The sequence below is a fragment of the Perna viridis genome, chromosome 9, assembly GCF_037379345.1.
Source record: "Perna viridis isolate PV_CMFRI_1.1 ecotype Kerala chromosome 9, ASM3737934v1, whole genome shotgun sequence".
In the NCBI taxonomy this organism is placed as follows: Eukaryota; Metazoa; Mollusca; class Bivalvia; order Mytilida; family Mytilidae; genus Perna; species Perna viridis.
This window is the reverse complement of record NC_142453.1, coordinates 12,140,656-12,157,994: the sequence shown is the minus strand read 5'-3', so window position 1 is coordinate 12,157,994 and position 17,339 is coordinate 12,140,656. Positions and strand designations below refer to the sequence as shown.

The window sequence follows — 17,339 nt, the reverse complement described above, 5'->3', positions numbered from 1 at the left end:
TTTTCCAGGACGTTTCAAATCATAATGTTTCGAAATATGAGCTATGTAAACATTTCTTTGTGTGTATATGTGCGTCCTAGATCTTTACTTGGGAAGAAACTTAGTGAAGTAGGGCAAACATTGTTTTCCAAATAATATGTTTAACAATATCGAATAAAGTAATAAAATAAGGGTCTGAAAAATTCCCAACGGTGTTAGAACTGTCAAATTTCCGTTGCAAATGTTTGGTGGTTCCCTCCGTGGGACTCGAACTCGTACCGCTGTGACATCTATGGCAACACCTCCTGCACAAAGTCCAGCGCCCCAGACCACACGGCCAGCTAGGCTAAATAGCAAATATAGCTTTCGCTGGCCGGGTCATTCCTCCTCGTCGGATTAATCTAGGGCTGTAACTTAGTACACGATGTGTGGTAGTACTGGACAGTTCTTCTAGGTGTTATTATGTAGGATAGAGGATCAAATTAATGATGCATGTCACAACAATCAATATTTGAGAAACGTCTAAGAATGTGACGACTCTATTCGCTACGCTACTCCATCGGAAGAAATTGATGCAGCGAAGATAATGTAGACGTATGGAAAGGTCTGAAAAATTCCCCAACGATGTTAGAATTGTCAAATTTGCGATACGAGTTTGCGTCCCGCGGAGGGAACATCATTGGAAATTTTTCAGACCCTTATATATATATATATATGTGTGTGTGTGTGTGTGTGTGTGTGTGTTCTAAGTTTCTGTTAATTAAAGCTGTATAATTATTTCCTTACTTATTCTAAAATTCCAAAAAGACTGGTCTCTTATAGCAACCGATTCAGCTCTGCAGACTTTTGTTTCAGCAAGTCCTGCTCCTACAAAACAAACGAAAATAGATGCAGTGCCATGCCGGACAATATATATTTAATTCAAATAATATTTTCGTAGACTGGCTTCTATATCGTACATGTATATGTAACATATTTGGTGAAAACTTAATGTAGAATAAATTATTTAAATACGTTTAATCTTAATCTCACAACTGGATAATTCCTTATTTTCATTAAAAGATCAACATCTGACCATAGTGTTTTGTGATGAATAATGAACTATATTGCGATACACATTTTACCTGAATCAACTGTTACATAATAGTACAGTTTCTCTAAAAGTGGAACTGTTATTGTTGTTGTTATATTTCTCTCGAGAATGCCTTGTGGATATGTTATATCTTTGTGTGTAGTAGAGAGATCAATTTGCTGTGCAATGCGACCTGTTAGGCTGTTAACAAACTTTATGTATGTGGTTCTTGTAGGTCGTACAACCTACAACATTGTTTTGTTTTAGTCAAAACATTTCAGATTAACTAATGCTCTATCATTTATATACCCTAAATGGACACATTATCACAAAAGAACTGTATTAATAAACAATGCACAATAAAGGCATGCTATTGGAATAACGTAAATCTGCCTAACGTTGAAGTTCATTCATATGAAGTCCAACTATATTGTAGAGTATCAATATTGCTGAAAATAGGCCAAAGAATAAAGTTTCTAAAGTGAAAACTATACTCATGATAATTGTAATAACTGTTTAATTCATGAGAATAGGAAGATGACATTAAACTTAAAATGTAGTGTTTATCACAACTGATTTTTTCCCTCTCTGGAACTCTACCCATCATTAAATCTACAGATGTAATACACTTACAAGACTGTTGAATGTGATTATCCAAGTATTGTGTTGAGGAAAGATATCGCCTCGTGGATAAACATGAATAATTTCTGGAGGTGAAGCTAATATAAACGTGAGAAAACAAAATATATCTTTAATACATATTAAAATATCAAGATACACTACATTTTTAAATCAAAGAAGTGGTGATATATTAAACTGTTTTTAAAAACTTTTTATTGACGAATTACATTTAACACATACATCCTCAGAACGAAAAAAAGAGTGCTAAGTGTGCATTGTTAATGATCTGATTTTTGGCAAATTACATAGGACTTAAAGGGTATGACTATAATGCAATAAATTTCAATCAACATATAAACGGCTTCTTCCCCTTTCGTACACTTTTAAGTATTTCTTTTTGAAAGAAAAATCAAGGGAAACAACATTCTAGTGGAAATAAAAAAAGAAATTCAGGGATAAAGACCTAACAGGGAAAATAGACACGCAAGATTAAATACCTAAAATAACAAAAGTAATACGCACAATGCAACAAAAGGAAACAAACAACTCGGACTCCACTAAGAACTTGGAGCATGAACCAGGTGCACCGATAGTGTGAATGTCCTCTACTTTTCTAGAAACATCCGCCAAGTTGCTTATAAAAAGTAAAGTCAAGGGTAGAAGAAAGAGGAGAGGTAAAAATCGGTGCAGATGGATACACAGTAACTATGACTCGCTGAACAAATCAGTTTTCATGATGCAAATCCATACATCTGCTGAAGGGATGTTTCCACAAATGAAAAGAAAGTTGACAATACGGAATGAAAGGTCGTCGCGTTTGATTGGTCAATACTTTTCCTTTACCATCGATCTATACGTGTTGATATGAGGCTGACTTCACACCGTCTGTAGTATCCTTTATCTCTACGTGTAGATATGAGGCTGACTTCACAGTGTCTGTAGTATCCTTTATCTCTACGTGTAGATACGAGGCTGACTTCACAGTGTCTGTAGTATCCTTTATCTCTACGTGTAGATATGAGGCTGACTTCACAATGTCTGTAGTATCCTTTATCTCTACGTGTAGCTATGAGGCTGACTTCACAGCGTCTGTAGTATCCTTTATCTCTACGTGTAGATATGAGGCTGACGTCTGTAGTATCCTTTATCTCTAGTTTGTTTTTCTTTTGGTGAGGGTAGATGCGATGAATGAAATCCCTCGAAATTTGATTGTTTAACAATAAACGCCATATTTATAGCGGAAACTGAGATTAGAAGATCTGGCTAACGATGTTCCTTTCTTTGGTTCGAATCAGCTATAGGTCCATCTCATAAGAATGAAGGAAAATGTTATCCAGTGAGCAGACCACAATTTGTTTCCATTTGAATAACGACCTTTTGTTGAAAATCGCGTCCACCACATTGGAGGAATATGTTGTTGATAAAAAAATTCCAGCATTTTGAAAACATCTTCTTCGGTATATTAGAAAGATACTTTGGAATAATTTTTACAAAGTATGAGGAATCTTTACCAAGTACTACATATCTGTACCTATGTGTACCGTCTTTTTTGGAGTGACAACGATTTATAATGCTTTGAGGCGGATTTAACTGAGTATGGGGAATAGAATCATAAAAGGATGAAAAATCATAGGTTTTAATGCTGTTATATTCTGATAATAATCTTGAATTGAGGGTTTCAAAAAAGATATTTCTATTTTTTCAGGATCCACATTGAATAAATACCACTATGGAAGAAACAATTCGTAGTAGGACTATAGACCCTATTTGACGACTATGAGTATAGAAGTTAAAAGTGGTGAGGTGCATTTAGTAGATTTCACCCATACATTTCACAAAATATTTACTTATCATCGTAGAGATTGTATAATCCTTGCATGGATCGGTACTTTAAAACCGAATTCTGTATAGTAATTATTGTGTATTACAAGTTGTAATCTAGAATTTTAACAATATTAAAATACAAAACTACCGATGAATACGCATATTTCTGTATGATGTTCACAAGTTATATATATGAAAAAAACAGCCATAGTTATATGCAGCATGAATTGATCGCAATATATTGGGTGCCCATGGCAAAACAGGATAAGTTACCCCTTCAAAGCACCTAAGGCTAAAAACCACTAATTCCACTTCCCATAGGCTTCTATGCTAATTTCACAATATTCAATGGCTTCTCTGGACTTTACCTTAACTTTAACCTGCAGATGACTATATATCAGCATGATTCTACATATGTCAGCTCACAATCCTCAGAATGGCATGTGGGGTTAGCAGACTTGCAGTGCAGTACTGGTCACCGGAAGTGAAGGGTCTATAAATAGCATGGGAAATCCCAGTGTTTTCACAAGATAGGGGTATATTTAAAAATCATTATGGAGATTAGGCTTCACATCACAAGAAGCAAAATGCACCTATAAAATGTACAGAAATGTTTTTCCTTTCAGAAACTCTTTAAATTTTTAAAATAAGATGAGAACTTTTTTCACAGCACTAAGAGGAACAGGGGTAATTTCTGCGTAGGACTATTTTTGCGTACGTTCCAAATGCTCATTGGTTGAATTGGTGGTCTGTAACCTAAAGAGTCACTTTTTGTCTTAGAAAAAATAAATAACTATACAGGTATCTTCCTACACACATACTGAATGCATTTGCAAAGTTTCAGTGAAATGTGACAAGCACTTTTTTAAATATTTGATTTTTAAATATAGGGTAACCAAGTTGTGCGAGCAAAAAAGTGAAAATATTCTACCATACTGAAATGCATTAAATATTTGCAAAGAACTTTTTCTGACTTTTCAAATAAAAAATATCAATCACAACTTGTTTTTTAACAATATTAATGAAGAAATAGTTTTAAAAGTAATCATTTTCTGAGAAATTGGTCTATTTTTAAAAATTTATTTCTGACATGCCTCCCCCTTTTTCTTGATCACATGTCAAAAATCCTAAATCTTTAAATTTTCACAAAAGGTGATATATTTGGCATTAAATTTGTAAATACAGTGTTTTCACATTAAAACATGACCAGTAAAGGGCACCTAAAGCAAAAAAAGTGCTCAATAATGGATTTTCCATGTTGCCATAGGGGAATGCTTATATGGCCTTAACCGCAGTAATGAAAGTGAGTTTTTCCTCATTTCTAACCTAATTTTTGCTCAAATCTACACAAAACTTGATTTCAAGTGCTTATTACTACCATATTTAGGTAAATATAGCCCTCAAAGTTTAATATTTGATATTTTTACTAAATTTTCTACACTTTTTACAAGATAGGACATAAAAATCAGCCAAAAAGACCAATTTTCCATAATTTGGACCTATAACTTAAAAAAATGCATATTTTGAAGGATTTTTGTAGTGTATTCCTCTCATGGCAAAGTTAACAAGATCTTCAAGTAGTTTAAAGCTATTTCAAGAAACTTTTCATTTTGCCATGGCTTCAGCTTAAGGCTAAAAACCACTAATTCCACTTCCCATAGGCTTCTATGCTAATTTCACAATATTCAATGGCTTCTCTGGACTTTACCTTAACTTTAACCTGCAGATGACTATATATCAGCATGATTCTACATATGTCAGCTCACAATCCTCAGAATGGCATGTGGGGTTAGCAGACTTGCAGTGCAGTACTGGTCACCGGAAGTGAAGGGTCTATAAATAGCATGGGAAATCCCAGTGTTTTCACAAGATAGGGGTATATTTAAAAATCATTATGGAGATTAGGCTTCACATCACAAGAAGCAAAATGCACCTATAAAATGTACAGAAATGTTTTTCCTTTCAGAAACTCTTTAAATTTTTAAAATAAGATGAGAACTTTTTTCACAGCACTAAGAGGAACAGGGGTAATTTCTGCGTAGGACTATTTTTGCGTACGTTCCAAATGCTCATTGGTTGAATTGGTGGTCTGTAACCCTAATGACACTCCTGTTTTTTTGTGGTGGCTCATATTGCTTTTGTTTTACTTACTCTATTACGTCTTGTATTCCTTATCTGCAATTTACATTCGTAATGTTTATTTATTCGGTTTCCTGCATTGTGTATGAATCAAGATTATTTTTGTTTCTTCTTTTCACGTTCTGGTCGTGTCTTTGAATGTTGACGTATTATAATTGTCATTTTTGACGCCTGGGTATTGTAAGCTTTTAAAAGAACCAATTTTTAGTGTTCTCTGCGATTATAAAAATATAAATTACCTCCAACCAAAAGTGTGATGCAGTTTTTATCAGACGTCATCCTATAAAGAAAACAAAAATGAATTAAGTGACATTCATTTCAAAGATATTCCGATTGAACAAAAAAGAATCTTATACCATTATCAGTGCAAGTCAGTGAAATCTCAGACACACGAGAGTTAGATTTAATCATTCTCTAACGAGACTATTTATCTTACCCGATGTTGTCTCAGATTTCCCAATCTTGCATTATAAAAACGAATGTTGATTTTTTTTCTCACTTTGAGTTTTGAATTAGCTGATCGTGACGTATCTGACCAGTGATACGTAGATCATGACTAGGTGCACAATTTTCTTTCACTTCAAAACAGTATTAATAAACTGCGAAAAATAATCAATCACCAGTTATTCTCGATAAAAATAATATTTTAAAAGAATTTTCAAACACACAGTCCATATTGGTATGATATGATCGTTCATTCACTCTTTATTCAATTGTGCCATTTTTTCCTAAAAGCGCAAATGTTCTGTCTTAACCCGTGGGTGAATTAAGACAATTTGGCGAAGCTAAAAATAGGAATTTTCTTTTCTCTTTAGTGGGAAAATCAATTCTACTCATAATTTAAGATATCTTACAGATAAGAATCGCCTAAAATAAAAGTAGACCCTTGTCTTGTTACAAACTTTAAAAAAAGATCGAATGCTTTTGATGCGTACTGTGTCCTCAGAAAACAGACATTTTACGCAAAATGATAAAATAATGTGTTTCTAATTACTTATCTATTTAAGAATCAGGCAAAATGTGTTTAAAGTGTGGCACACAAAACAAAAAATAAAATAAAATAAAATAAACCTCATAACCTCCACAATTAACCATCAATTATTTTGTAAAGTTTGATCTTGTAATGTCAAATTTATATGAAATGAACCATGGAAGAATGACGGAAAAATTCCGACAGTTTTTCCAATATAAACAATACAAAATATCGGTAAAATATATTTTAGGCCAAAAGGAGGGAATTGAGAAAAAATATGCGTCACCAATTTCATGATTTTAACACAGAACGATACTTAATTATCACTATAGTTAAATTAACTACGCTAAAAATAATAGATTTTTTTAGAATACAGTTCGAAAGATTTTCTTTCGTAAAAATAATGTATTACGCTTATCATAAAAAGGAGTGATGTACTATCTCAATAAATATCCTATTATAATAAGGACTTTAACAGGTTATGTTTGCATATGATTATAATGTCCCTAGCGTATTTTGATCAAAGCAAGTTCATATACTAAGTCCTTAGCTTGTTGTCCTTTGAGTACTTATTATTTTTAAATGACTAATTCAATGTCTTATTTGAAACATGTCATAAACATAAACCATATTTTTAAGATAATATCATTGATAAAACTGTAAGATGTATAAAAACATTTCTGCAAGTATTTCAGTAAATTGTAATCTTGGTATATCAAATATTGAAAATATATAATATAATTGACATTTTGATAAATCAGTATCTTACACAACTTTTAGACCCAAACCCTAGCGTTTGCATGAGTACCGGTGCAAATTGAGGGGCTGTCATAAAAGTAGAACAGTCATAAAAAATAGAACCAATAAGGGGATGGGCACCATTTGCCTAGTTGATGAAAAGAAGCATGTTAAGATTTTTAAGACATTGATTGTTAAGGTGTTGTGCCAATAAGCTGATTTACTTTGATTTAACACCTAAAGCTTTCAGGTGCTCTGTTAAGTTCCAAATATTGGAGACCTAGTGGCGACCATTTCTTGTAATACATGTTTTGTTTTGATATGTTGGTATTTTCATGCAATTTCAAAATTGCTGTATTTAAAGAAAAAAATTTACCATGAAAATGAAATGAAATTTATATATTTAGCCCAGAAAAATGTTTCCTTTTCTACATTATACCAGATTTGAAAATGTCACAGTATAGCTGAACAGATTTCGTTTAAAATAATTATGGACATATGTATGGAAGCCAAAGTGGACAAAAATGAGCATTTTCTAATATTAAAAAATGATTTTTTAATATTACTAATTCATTTTCTAATATAACGTATTAGATTTCTTTTATCACAAAACACATTTTCATATTAAAAAATCATTTTAATATCAAAAATTCAATTGAATTTCTAATATTAAAAAAACTATTTTTGAATATTTGAAATTGATTTTCTAATATTAGAAAATGGATTTGTCGTATTCAATGACGAATTTTTAATATTAGAAAATCATTTTGTAATATCAAAAAAATGTGACTGATTTTCTAATATAACAAATTCATTTTCTAACATTACAAATTCAATTTGTAATATAACAAAATGTGTGATATTTTATAATATTACTAAATCAGGAATTTGTAATATTAGAAAATGAATGTATAATATTAGAAAATGAATTTATAATATTAGAAAATGAATTTATAATATTAGAAAATGAATTTATAATAGTAGAAAATGAATTTGTAATATCAGAAAATGAATTTGTATTATTATAAAATAAGTGTTTTTTAATATTAAAAATGATTTTTTTGATATTACAAATTCATTTTCTAATATTACAAATTAAATTTCTAATATCACAAAACACTTTTTTTAATTAAAAAATTCAATTGAATTTCTAATATTTTAAAAACGATTTTTTAATATAAGAAATCGATTTTCTAATATTAGAAAATGGATTTGTCGGAATCAGTTGCGATTTTATAATATTAGAAAATCATTTTGTAATATTAAAAAATGTGACTGATTTTCTAATATTACAAATTCAATTTGTAATATTACAAAATGTGTGATATTTTATAATATTACTAAATCAGGAATTTGTAATATTAGAAATGAATTTTTAATACTACTAAATGAATTTCTAAAATTAAAAAATCTTCTAATATTAAAAACATTATTTTGTAATATTAAAAATTCATTTTCTAATATTACAAAATATTGTTTTTTGTCCACTTTGGCTTGCCATACATATGGATATCTTATTTGGGTAATTTTTCAACCTTTAATTGATGATTACCCTGTACTATCTAAAGCTGTGTAACAAAACAAGAAGGGACCTTCCATGTCTGCTGATGGAGTCCAAGTGACATTTGCATACCAATCTATGGTGTTCAACTGTAGTAAGTCTGATACAATTATACCGGGTGATGTTGCCTGAATTTCTGCAATACTGAAATAGAAGAAGTTATAGAATCTGTTTGATATCTGCATTTCAGAATTGATACCTGGTAAAGATGACGAACCCCTCTCTAATTGATTATTTTCAGTAGTATAACTAAGATCTAATTTATACTTAAAACTGCAGTTGTGTATTAAAGCGTTCACAGACATATCCTTGGAGCATAGCATGAAAAGAAGAAAAGAAAAGCAGAAAAGGGAAATAAAGCACGAAAAAAAGGATTTTGAATACTATCAAAGAGTAATCAAGGGAACTAAGGTTGTAGCGGTAATCAAAATAATGTAATCCAGGGACAAAGACAAGACATAGAAACAGACATACACAATAAAGCACATAAAGTAACTAAAATCATACATACAAAGTAACAAAAGCAAATGAGCAAGATATGAAATAAAAGAACCAATATGTATAACTTGAATTGGAATTAAATCATTTGTAAGAATGTTATACACAATACAAATAATCAACTGTCAATTACATAGATACATGACAATCATCAAATTACATTTGGATGATATCATATAATGCATTTTGGGAACAGAAGTTTAAAAGTTTGCTTAAGTCTTCAAATTAGCATTAAAATAAACAAAAATCAAATAATATATCTAAGTAGGTGGGAGGATGGGTGAATCAACATGTCCTTTGGCAAAAAAAAAACAAATGTAAAGAATATTATCCACTCTAATTAATATAGTCAAATCCAAGCAAAGAAATTTGCATAAGACCTATAGACATAAAATAACTAATCCATGAATAAGGTCCGTGTTTACCCCTTCTCAGATCAAACCGGGTCGGTCTAGTAAGCTCAATCGAGCGTAGAAAAAAGAAATTGCACAGCCTTTCTAGTTATATGGTTTTAGATAATATCAGCATAATCATCAAGTAATGAAATAGAAGAACCAATATGTAAACTTATATTGGCATTAAATCATATAAAAGTGTGTTATACATAATTCAAATAATCAAATTTCAATGGCATAAGTATATGACAATCATCAAATTACAATAAAATATGATATTATGCATTTTTGACAACAAAAGTTCGCCACACCCGACAAGGTGCAAAAAGCAAACAACGAAAGTTGGCAACGCCCAACAGGCCGCCCAAAAAGGCAACGAAAGTTGACAATGTCCAACAGACCGCCAGAAAGGCAAATAACCCACAACTACAATCAATATTTCTTTCTATGTTCGAATTTTAGATCAGTTAACTAAAAAAAACATTTGTGAGTGAAACTAATAGCTTTCATAAACGATTATAGTAAAGGACATTTTGTGAAACATCTTTGATAATATTTGCATCCTTACCTTACGTTTTTGTTTGAACTCCTCACGAAAATTTGATTGAAAAATGTGGAGTTGAAAGGTACAGCAATACACGACCCATCAACAAATGTTGGTTCAATGAACTTTGGTTTTTGTGAGCAAGGAGCGTCTGACATGAATACTTGAATCAAAAACTGCAGAGGCACACTGCTTAAAGCTTCAGTTGAAGCAGTGGTCGAAAAATCTTCAATCTGAACAGCTACTGCAAACCATCCTGTACCTTGCACCGCCAAATACTGTATTTCACATTCACGCTATTAAACATATTAAAAAAATTACATAAAATTTCATTGCTATCGTAATGTAGAGTGCAGTGAAAAATGTCTAAATTAAATACCTCACTTAAATATGTTAAATACTCGCAAAACTTTACTATTATATAAAATATCATATGCAATCAACACTTGAAATGAAATATTGAATCACGTTGAAAGTTGACAGATACCTGGTTTAAAGTTGCATTTTTAATTATCCCACAAATACCGCCACATTCTCTTCGTTTTCCTTCGGCCCATCGACATCGGACATGATCGCCATCAATATCAGTGACTACAAAAGAAAGACAATACTTAAAACATAATTTTTCAATTTAATGTTTTACTTCTACATCGAAATATATACGGACGTTGGCATGGGTAATATCATTTTTGAAGAGATTTTTACTTAAATGTTCATATACATTCAATACAAATCTTAACACCTGAAACAGATACTTGAAGAGAAAATATCTTTTCATAGACCGAACCAATCAGTGGAAAAGATGTTGTGGAACATATCATAAAAGTAAACATATACAAAAGGATTTATTTCAAATCATGATATTTCAGGATTATTTAAATGGAAATGAAATAGTATCACTTTTTGTATGTCAATGAAGGCTATAAATTATTTCAGTGTTTCGCCATATGAGTCCGACTTATATGTATCACCTTGGCCTGAATTCAATTACATTTGTATACTATTAATTCAAAAATTATTGTTCTATAAAACTGTGATTTCGGCATTTTGCGATTTTCAATGATTTTTAAGCTTCGTATCTAGTTTTATTTATTGAGATTTTAGCTTAGTTTTTGCAATAATAAACACAAGGCAATTATATCTGAAATCAAAATAGGTCTTAAATCATTTTGATGTACGTGTCCTCTGCCTTTCTTGTTGCAATATTTAGTAAAAGAGTCTGAGATTTAGAATGTCACTGAAACATCTTTTTATCCAGCAAATCCCTATGTGTTCAAAAAGTACTATTCTTGTCAAAGAACCAAGGTTTTGTTATTGTTATCAATGCAGCAAATAGTAAACGTCAAGTAATTGGCCGAATTATATATTTAAATATATGAGTTGATCAAATGCGCGCATGGAGTGAAGATGGTTGATTTCGCTTTTATACCTTTATACAAAAATATTCTCAACGATAGGTAAAAATCAAGTTTTGCAATCTTCAATGATGGCAATGACAATCATACTAATATTTTATCGACGTTATTTACTTCGTGAACTCATGAGGCAAAACAAAGTTCTCTCTGACATTACTGTGTATTATTTATTTGATTATGTATATTCTAATTTATATTTTGTCACAGGCTTGGTACAGGCGGGATCTGGCAACATGAAAACGGGAGTTAAGATCCTAAATTGTCTTCGCTAGATCATATGTATTACCTTCCATGATACCAAAAGATAGTGAGGTGGTTTGCTCTGTAAACCAGAGCGATCGATGCATTAGTGGTATCAATTTTGTCTTTATTGCCCTTCAAACGGGGTAAAATTGTGTAATTTGATATTTGAAGAATTTGGTCCTAGATCGCGCTGTTGGTTGTCGAAATTAAGCACCACTATTACCAGTTGAACACGAACTTGCAATTTATGAATCATGTTTTGTACAAATTTGTGTCATCTGTCAGAGATTCGTTTGAATTTTGTTCTGCTGCCGTATTACATCCAAACTTTAACTATCGTTTCCTTAGCATATGATCTTTTATTAATTTAAATTAAACATCGTTTTAGATTAAACTTATCAAATGCTACCAAGTATGACTGTAAATGATCACCAATATTTTAATTCACAAATTTATCGAAATATTTCTCCTCTATTCGTTAACAAACAGTGAAATATTAACAGAAATAGGTTTTCCTTTCATTTCAGTCATATAACAGTTTTAGTTGCAATAAAAGTTAACTACATGAAAGTATTGTACTCGGACGAGCTCTTTCAGTAATTAATAAAGATACTTATATGAGGAGTTGAAGAAGTTACATGTACATACATTTATCTTTTTTTATTATTTAAACGAGGTTTAACCTAAAAGTCTTCACTTTTACATATTTACATATTATTTTGAACTAATAGTAACTATTTTTTTCGTTTAGCGCACAAAGGTTGGCACTGTACATACCTTTCTAAAACATACATTTATACATGTAATGACTGATATACCTACCAGTTAATAGTATGAATAGAATCTGTTACAAAATGACTTAAATTGAATGTTTCTACACACGATTTGTCCTATACTAAACAAGGCTACAAATAAGCGAATTGTAGAACCATAAATGGTTTAAGTACTTCGAGGTCACATATTGTAACTAGGCAAACATTAAAAAAAAACATAATAGTTTGACATGTAGTGTATGAATATCATTAAGCTTTGCACTTTGATCCTTTATGAAAATATATTTAAGTGTTAAAGAAAATGAAATGAAAGATTTAATCAATCTCCAAGCTGGAACCTCAATACTAAACTACATTAGTTTTGCCATTCATATAGACTTAAGTGTACAAAAATCTTAATAAGGCTTAAGGCTTAATATTGAGTTCACTATCTAAAAATTTGTTCTTGATCAACATGCTGCATTTGTATATTATAGTCTTTTCATAGGTGAATCCATGATTTCATGGAACACGCGTCCTTTGATTTGCGCCTGCTTTTTTTGCGGGTAATTTTTCATAAATAGTTATTAAAAGGTAAAGTAGTAGAAGTTATGACCAAAAGAATAATGACAGGACAACAAAATTCTTCGTTGATTGTGTTTGAGAACAAGACAATAAAACTCTTCGATGATTGTGTTTGAGCGTTCTAATGTAAATATTTCATGCATATCGGATGATAACGTAGTCATATCGAACAAACCATGATTTGGCCAAGTCTGAAACAATGTGCTAGATCTGTGTTGTGCTGGCTGACAAGAATGCATGTTATCCAACTTGGACATATTATTTTTCTCAGAGCCATTAAGGCATCCCCTAAATGCCCATTATGCCATGTGCTTTAGATGGAGTAGTACATATACATACCAAATTGAAAGTGCGATCATCCCAAACTGGAATTTTCGTTTTAAGTGCGAAATAAATAGTATCTGTTAATATAAAAAGTTACTTTAACAATTGGTTTTGTGGGTCAAAAAATAATTTGGGATTGATGAAGAACTACATTTTGATGTATTTTTGAACTGGTTCAATATTTATGAAATTGTTGAAGATTGCCTCATATCCATCTAAGGTCAGTTAGATTTTTTTTTTTAGATTACTTTATGATAATTGATTGATTGATTGATTGTTGGGCTTTAACGCGAAATGTTTCAGCCATATACAGGCGATGAACATGAAATTGGGATGGGACACAAGGATAATGGGGTCGACAAATTTTGATTGCCACTGGATGCAGGGAGAGGTGGGTACTGTCGGGCAATTTAGCTTCCTGTGGCGGTGCCCTATGGTTTCTACTCCGGGAGAATACTTGGGTTCTTTAACGTGCGAGGAACGTGGCATCCTTCCTAAAAAGTTGCAGCACTATGGTTTGCGGTCAGTTTTTCCGTATTATAGCCTGACAACACAAACATGTAACACGCCAGGGGTACCCCATTCCACAATCTGCGGTACACAACCCAGTTGCTCTGCGGGCAGAGCGCCCTAGACCCCGGCTAGGGTTCTGAGCACTATATAGTCGCCTTTTACGGCAAGCTTAGCGTTGCTGCAGGCCTATTCTTTTGACACTCGGACCTGCACGGGGCACATTATGATAAAAAATTCATTCTATCCGTATTTGCAATTACTGTATCTACCAATGTAATATATAGTACCCGTAAGATAATTAAATATAATGAATGATAGGGACAATGATTACCAGCATAAAAGCAAATTCAACCCTATATTACAATATTAGAACAATGCTCAATCCCATTTTACCTGGTATGGATAAAATGTGGTGACAGCCATACTGCATACGTGTAATTGGCTGCATGGTAGTTCTTGGAGAAGAATTTATTTTTCCAGTGTCATTTCTCACATAAAGATGTGCTTCAGCACGAACTTCCCAGTTCCCACTGGATGCACCTCGGATACCAGCAATCCAGGCACTTCCAGCATACCTGTCAAAATAATTTTTTAGGTTTTTAAAAATAACATTTTGCTTAAAGATTTTTCTATTTTCATCAGATGATATTGTATGAATCTAGTGTAGAAATTTAATATAAGAAAAAAAACATGGGTTACTAAAGATAAATGTGGGAAGAGTGCAATAGAAAGAGGTAGTCTTATCGTAAAACTATCCAGGTATACAATATGTGCTTATGTTTACGCTTTAGTTTTACTTACGAAGTTCTACTCGGTTAATAAAAGCTATATATTTTATATAGCCTAGTTGGCCGATTAGTCGAGAGAGCTCCAACACCATTAAAAATTTTCAGACCCTTACATGCTTAGGTTGTCTTCCCTGTATCAATATGATCCGATAGAGCAATGTAGTGAATAGAGTCGTCACATTCTGAGACGTATGTATAATGTTGGTATGTATTGTTAATTTGATCCTCTATCCACCATAAATACACCTAGATAAGATGTCTTGTATTAACATACATCGTGTGCCGAGTTACAACCTTAGAGTAATCTTACTAGAAGGAATGACCCAGCAAACGAAAGCTATATTTTATATAGTCTAGCTGGCTGAGTGTTCTTGAGCGCTGGACTTAGCGAAGGTGGCGTTTCCAGATTTTACGAAGGTACGACTTCGAGTCTCGCGGAGAGAAAAACTTAATATTTTCTTTTCAAATTGGATAGTTTTATTATAGTTTGGAGTCTTTCAGACCCTTACATGCTTACGTTATATTCTCTGCACCAATATGATCCGATGGAGCAGCGTAATGAATAGTCATCACATTCTGAAAACGTGTGTGTGTGTGTCAAAAAACTTTTCTTTTAAATTAAATATAAATGTTAACATCTTAGTATGTTGGTTAATGAAAATAATCTTTTATATAAATAACCAAGATGACAAAAAAATCTGCTTGTAGAAGTTCATAGGTATAATCTAATTTAATGAATAGTAACATTATTTTAAATAAAAAAACATATTTAATAAAAATACCCGAATTGGTATAAATGGTCGTGTGCTCCAGTAAAATTGAAATACAACGTATTCACACCAGATGACCAATCTTCAATTGTACTGAAATCGGTACAAACGAATGTCATTTCTCCTATCTGTGAATGCTTGCAACCGGCAAAACATTCCATAGATTCAGTACCTTGACCCATCTTTGCTTTACTTAGTATGGCTTCATTTGTGCATCTTAGAGTAGAACCATAAGACCGACGCCAAGAAATTCTGAATGTTATCTCAACCTGAATATAAAATAAATATACTTTTCTAAATACTAACAAATTCTTATTTTTAAGTTCAATAAACTCATTTTTTATCTCTATTATATTCCAGGCTTTGCCTGAAAAAAATCATTAACATTAGACAGCAAGTAACTTTATATAAACATGCTATTTTTCTCTTAGCTGCTTAGAAGAATTTCTTAAAATCATTCATAAACATATGCACATGCACGAAGGAGAACACATATATATATGGTACATATGGTTTTTCGTTATGAGCGAAAACATGGAAACACTCCTTTTAAGATTTAATTTCTGTAAATCGAAACAGAAAGATTTGAATTTTCTCAAAACATTTTTGAGTTTACACTATGGGTATTTATATATTTCCAAATATTCGTTTCAATTGGTGTAGGCGCTTTGAATTATTTTGTACAATTTATAAATTAATAAATCACTATTGATACATGCAGTCCTATAACTTATGGGATTGACGGACGAACAGAGGTTAAGCAATACGCTCCAACATTTAGTTTTATGGGCATAAAAAAAAACAACACACAATTGAATCCAATACACAATGATTCTTTAATCAGTACATGCAGTAAACTTAGAGTACTATTTAACTATGAGCCTTCGAATAATATTTTCATATATTTATACGCGTTACAATTTGTCACATTTCTTTATGTTAGTTGTCGTTATATTTGAAAACTTTTAAATACTTTTAATAAACATTGAATTCACTGGAACTGACGAAACTAACAAATAAAAAAAGATATCAATGAAGCAAAGGTATATTGATATGAAAATTAAACTTTTTGAAAACTGTTTAGCCATATAATAGAATACACTTATTTAATTAGTTCTATAATGAAATGCTAATAAAAGAAACATTGTACCTCGTTTTGTGTCCGAGTTGGTTTCCACATTATACTGCCACCTCTGAAATGAGACGACTTCACATTAAAGATTAGAAACTGCATAAACACTATGTACAAAAGCAGTCTTAATATCTTAAAATACATCATCCACTATCCGTAGTTGTTAAAATGCACATATAGGAAGACGACAGCTACACCAATTTAACCAGATTACAGTTTTAGCATTTAAATAATACAAAATTCCGTAAACGTATATCTCTATCTGCGTGACTAATAAAATAAGGTGGTTAGAAAATATGATAGCCTTGATTTAATAGATAACCAAGGTATGATATCTGTGTTTATGGTAAAATGTGTTTGCAGTCCCTTCTTTATTTCATTTTAAACCTCGGACCTAATAAATTACTGGCCAGTATTTAATTCTTATGGGGTTTACTTCTAATAGGACGCTTACCCTACAGATGCACCTGGTC

General features: G+C 31.7%; 1 protein-coding gene across 1 annotated transcript in view; it reads right to left on the bottom strand.

Annotated features, from left to right (window-relative positions):
- The window catches only part of LOC148606795 (uncharacterized), a 58,299-nt gene extending 41,178 nt beyond the window's left edge, over positions 1-17,121 (bottom strand). Inside the window, exons 1-10 of the mRNA XM_088547234.1 lie at positions 16,885-17,121; positions 15,747-16,003; positions 14,570-14,751; positions 10,832-10,935; positions 10,369-10,640; positions 8,899-9,051; positions 5,875-5,915; positions 1,685-1,770; positions 1,104-1,296; positions 766-846 (exon numbers count right to left, since the gene is read on the bottom strand). Coding sequence (XP_088403360.1) covers positions 766-846; positions 1,104-1,296; positions 1,685-1,770; positions 5,875-5,915; positions 8,899-9,051; positions 10,369-10,640; positions 10,832-10,935; positions 14,570-14,751; positions 15,747-16,003; positions 16,885-17,013 — 1,498 coding nt within the window. The 5' untranslated portion in view covers positions 17,014-17,121. The remainder of the gene's footprint in view (positions 1-765; positions 847-1,103; positions 1,297-1,684; positions 1,771-5,874; positions 5,916-8,898; positions 9,052-10,368; positions 10,641-10,831; positions 10,936-14,569; positions 14,752-15,746; positions 16,004-16,884) is intronic.
- Positions 17,122-17,339: the final 218 nt, after the last annotated feature.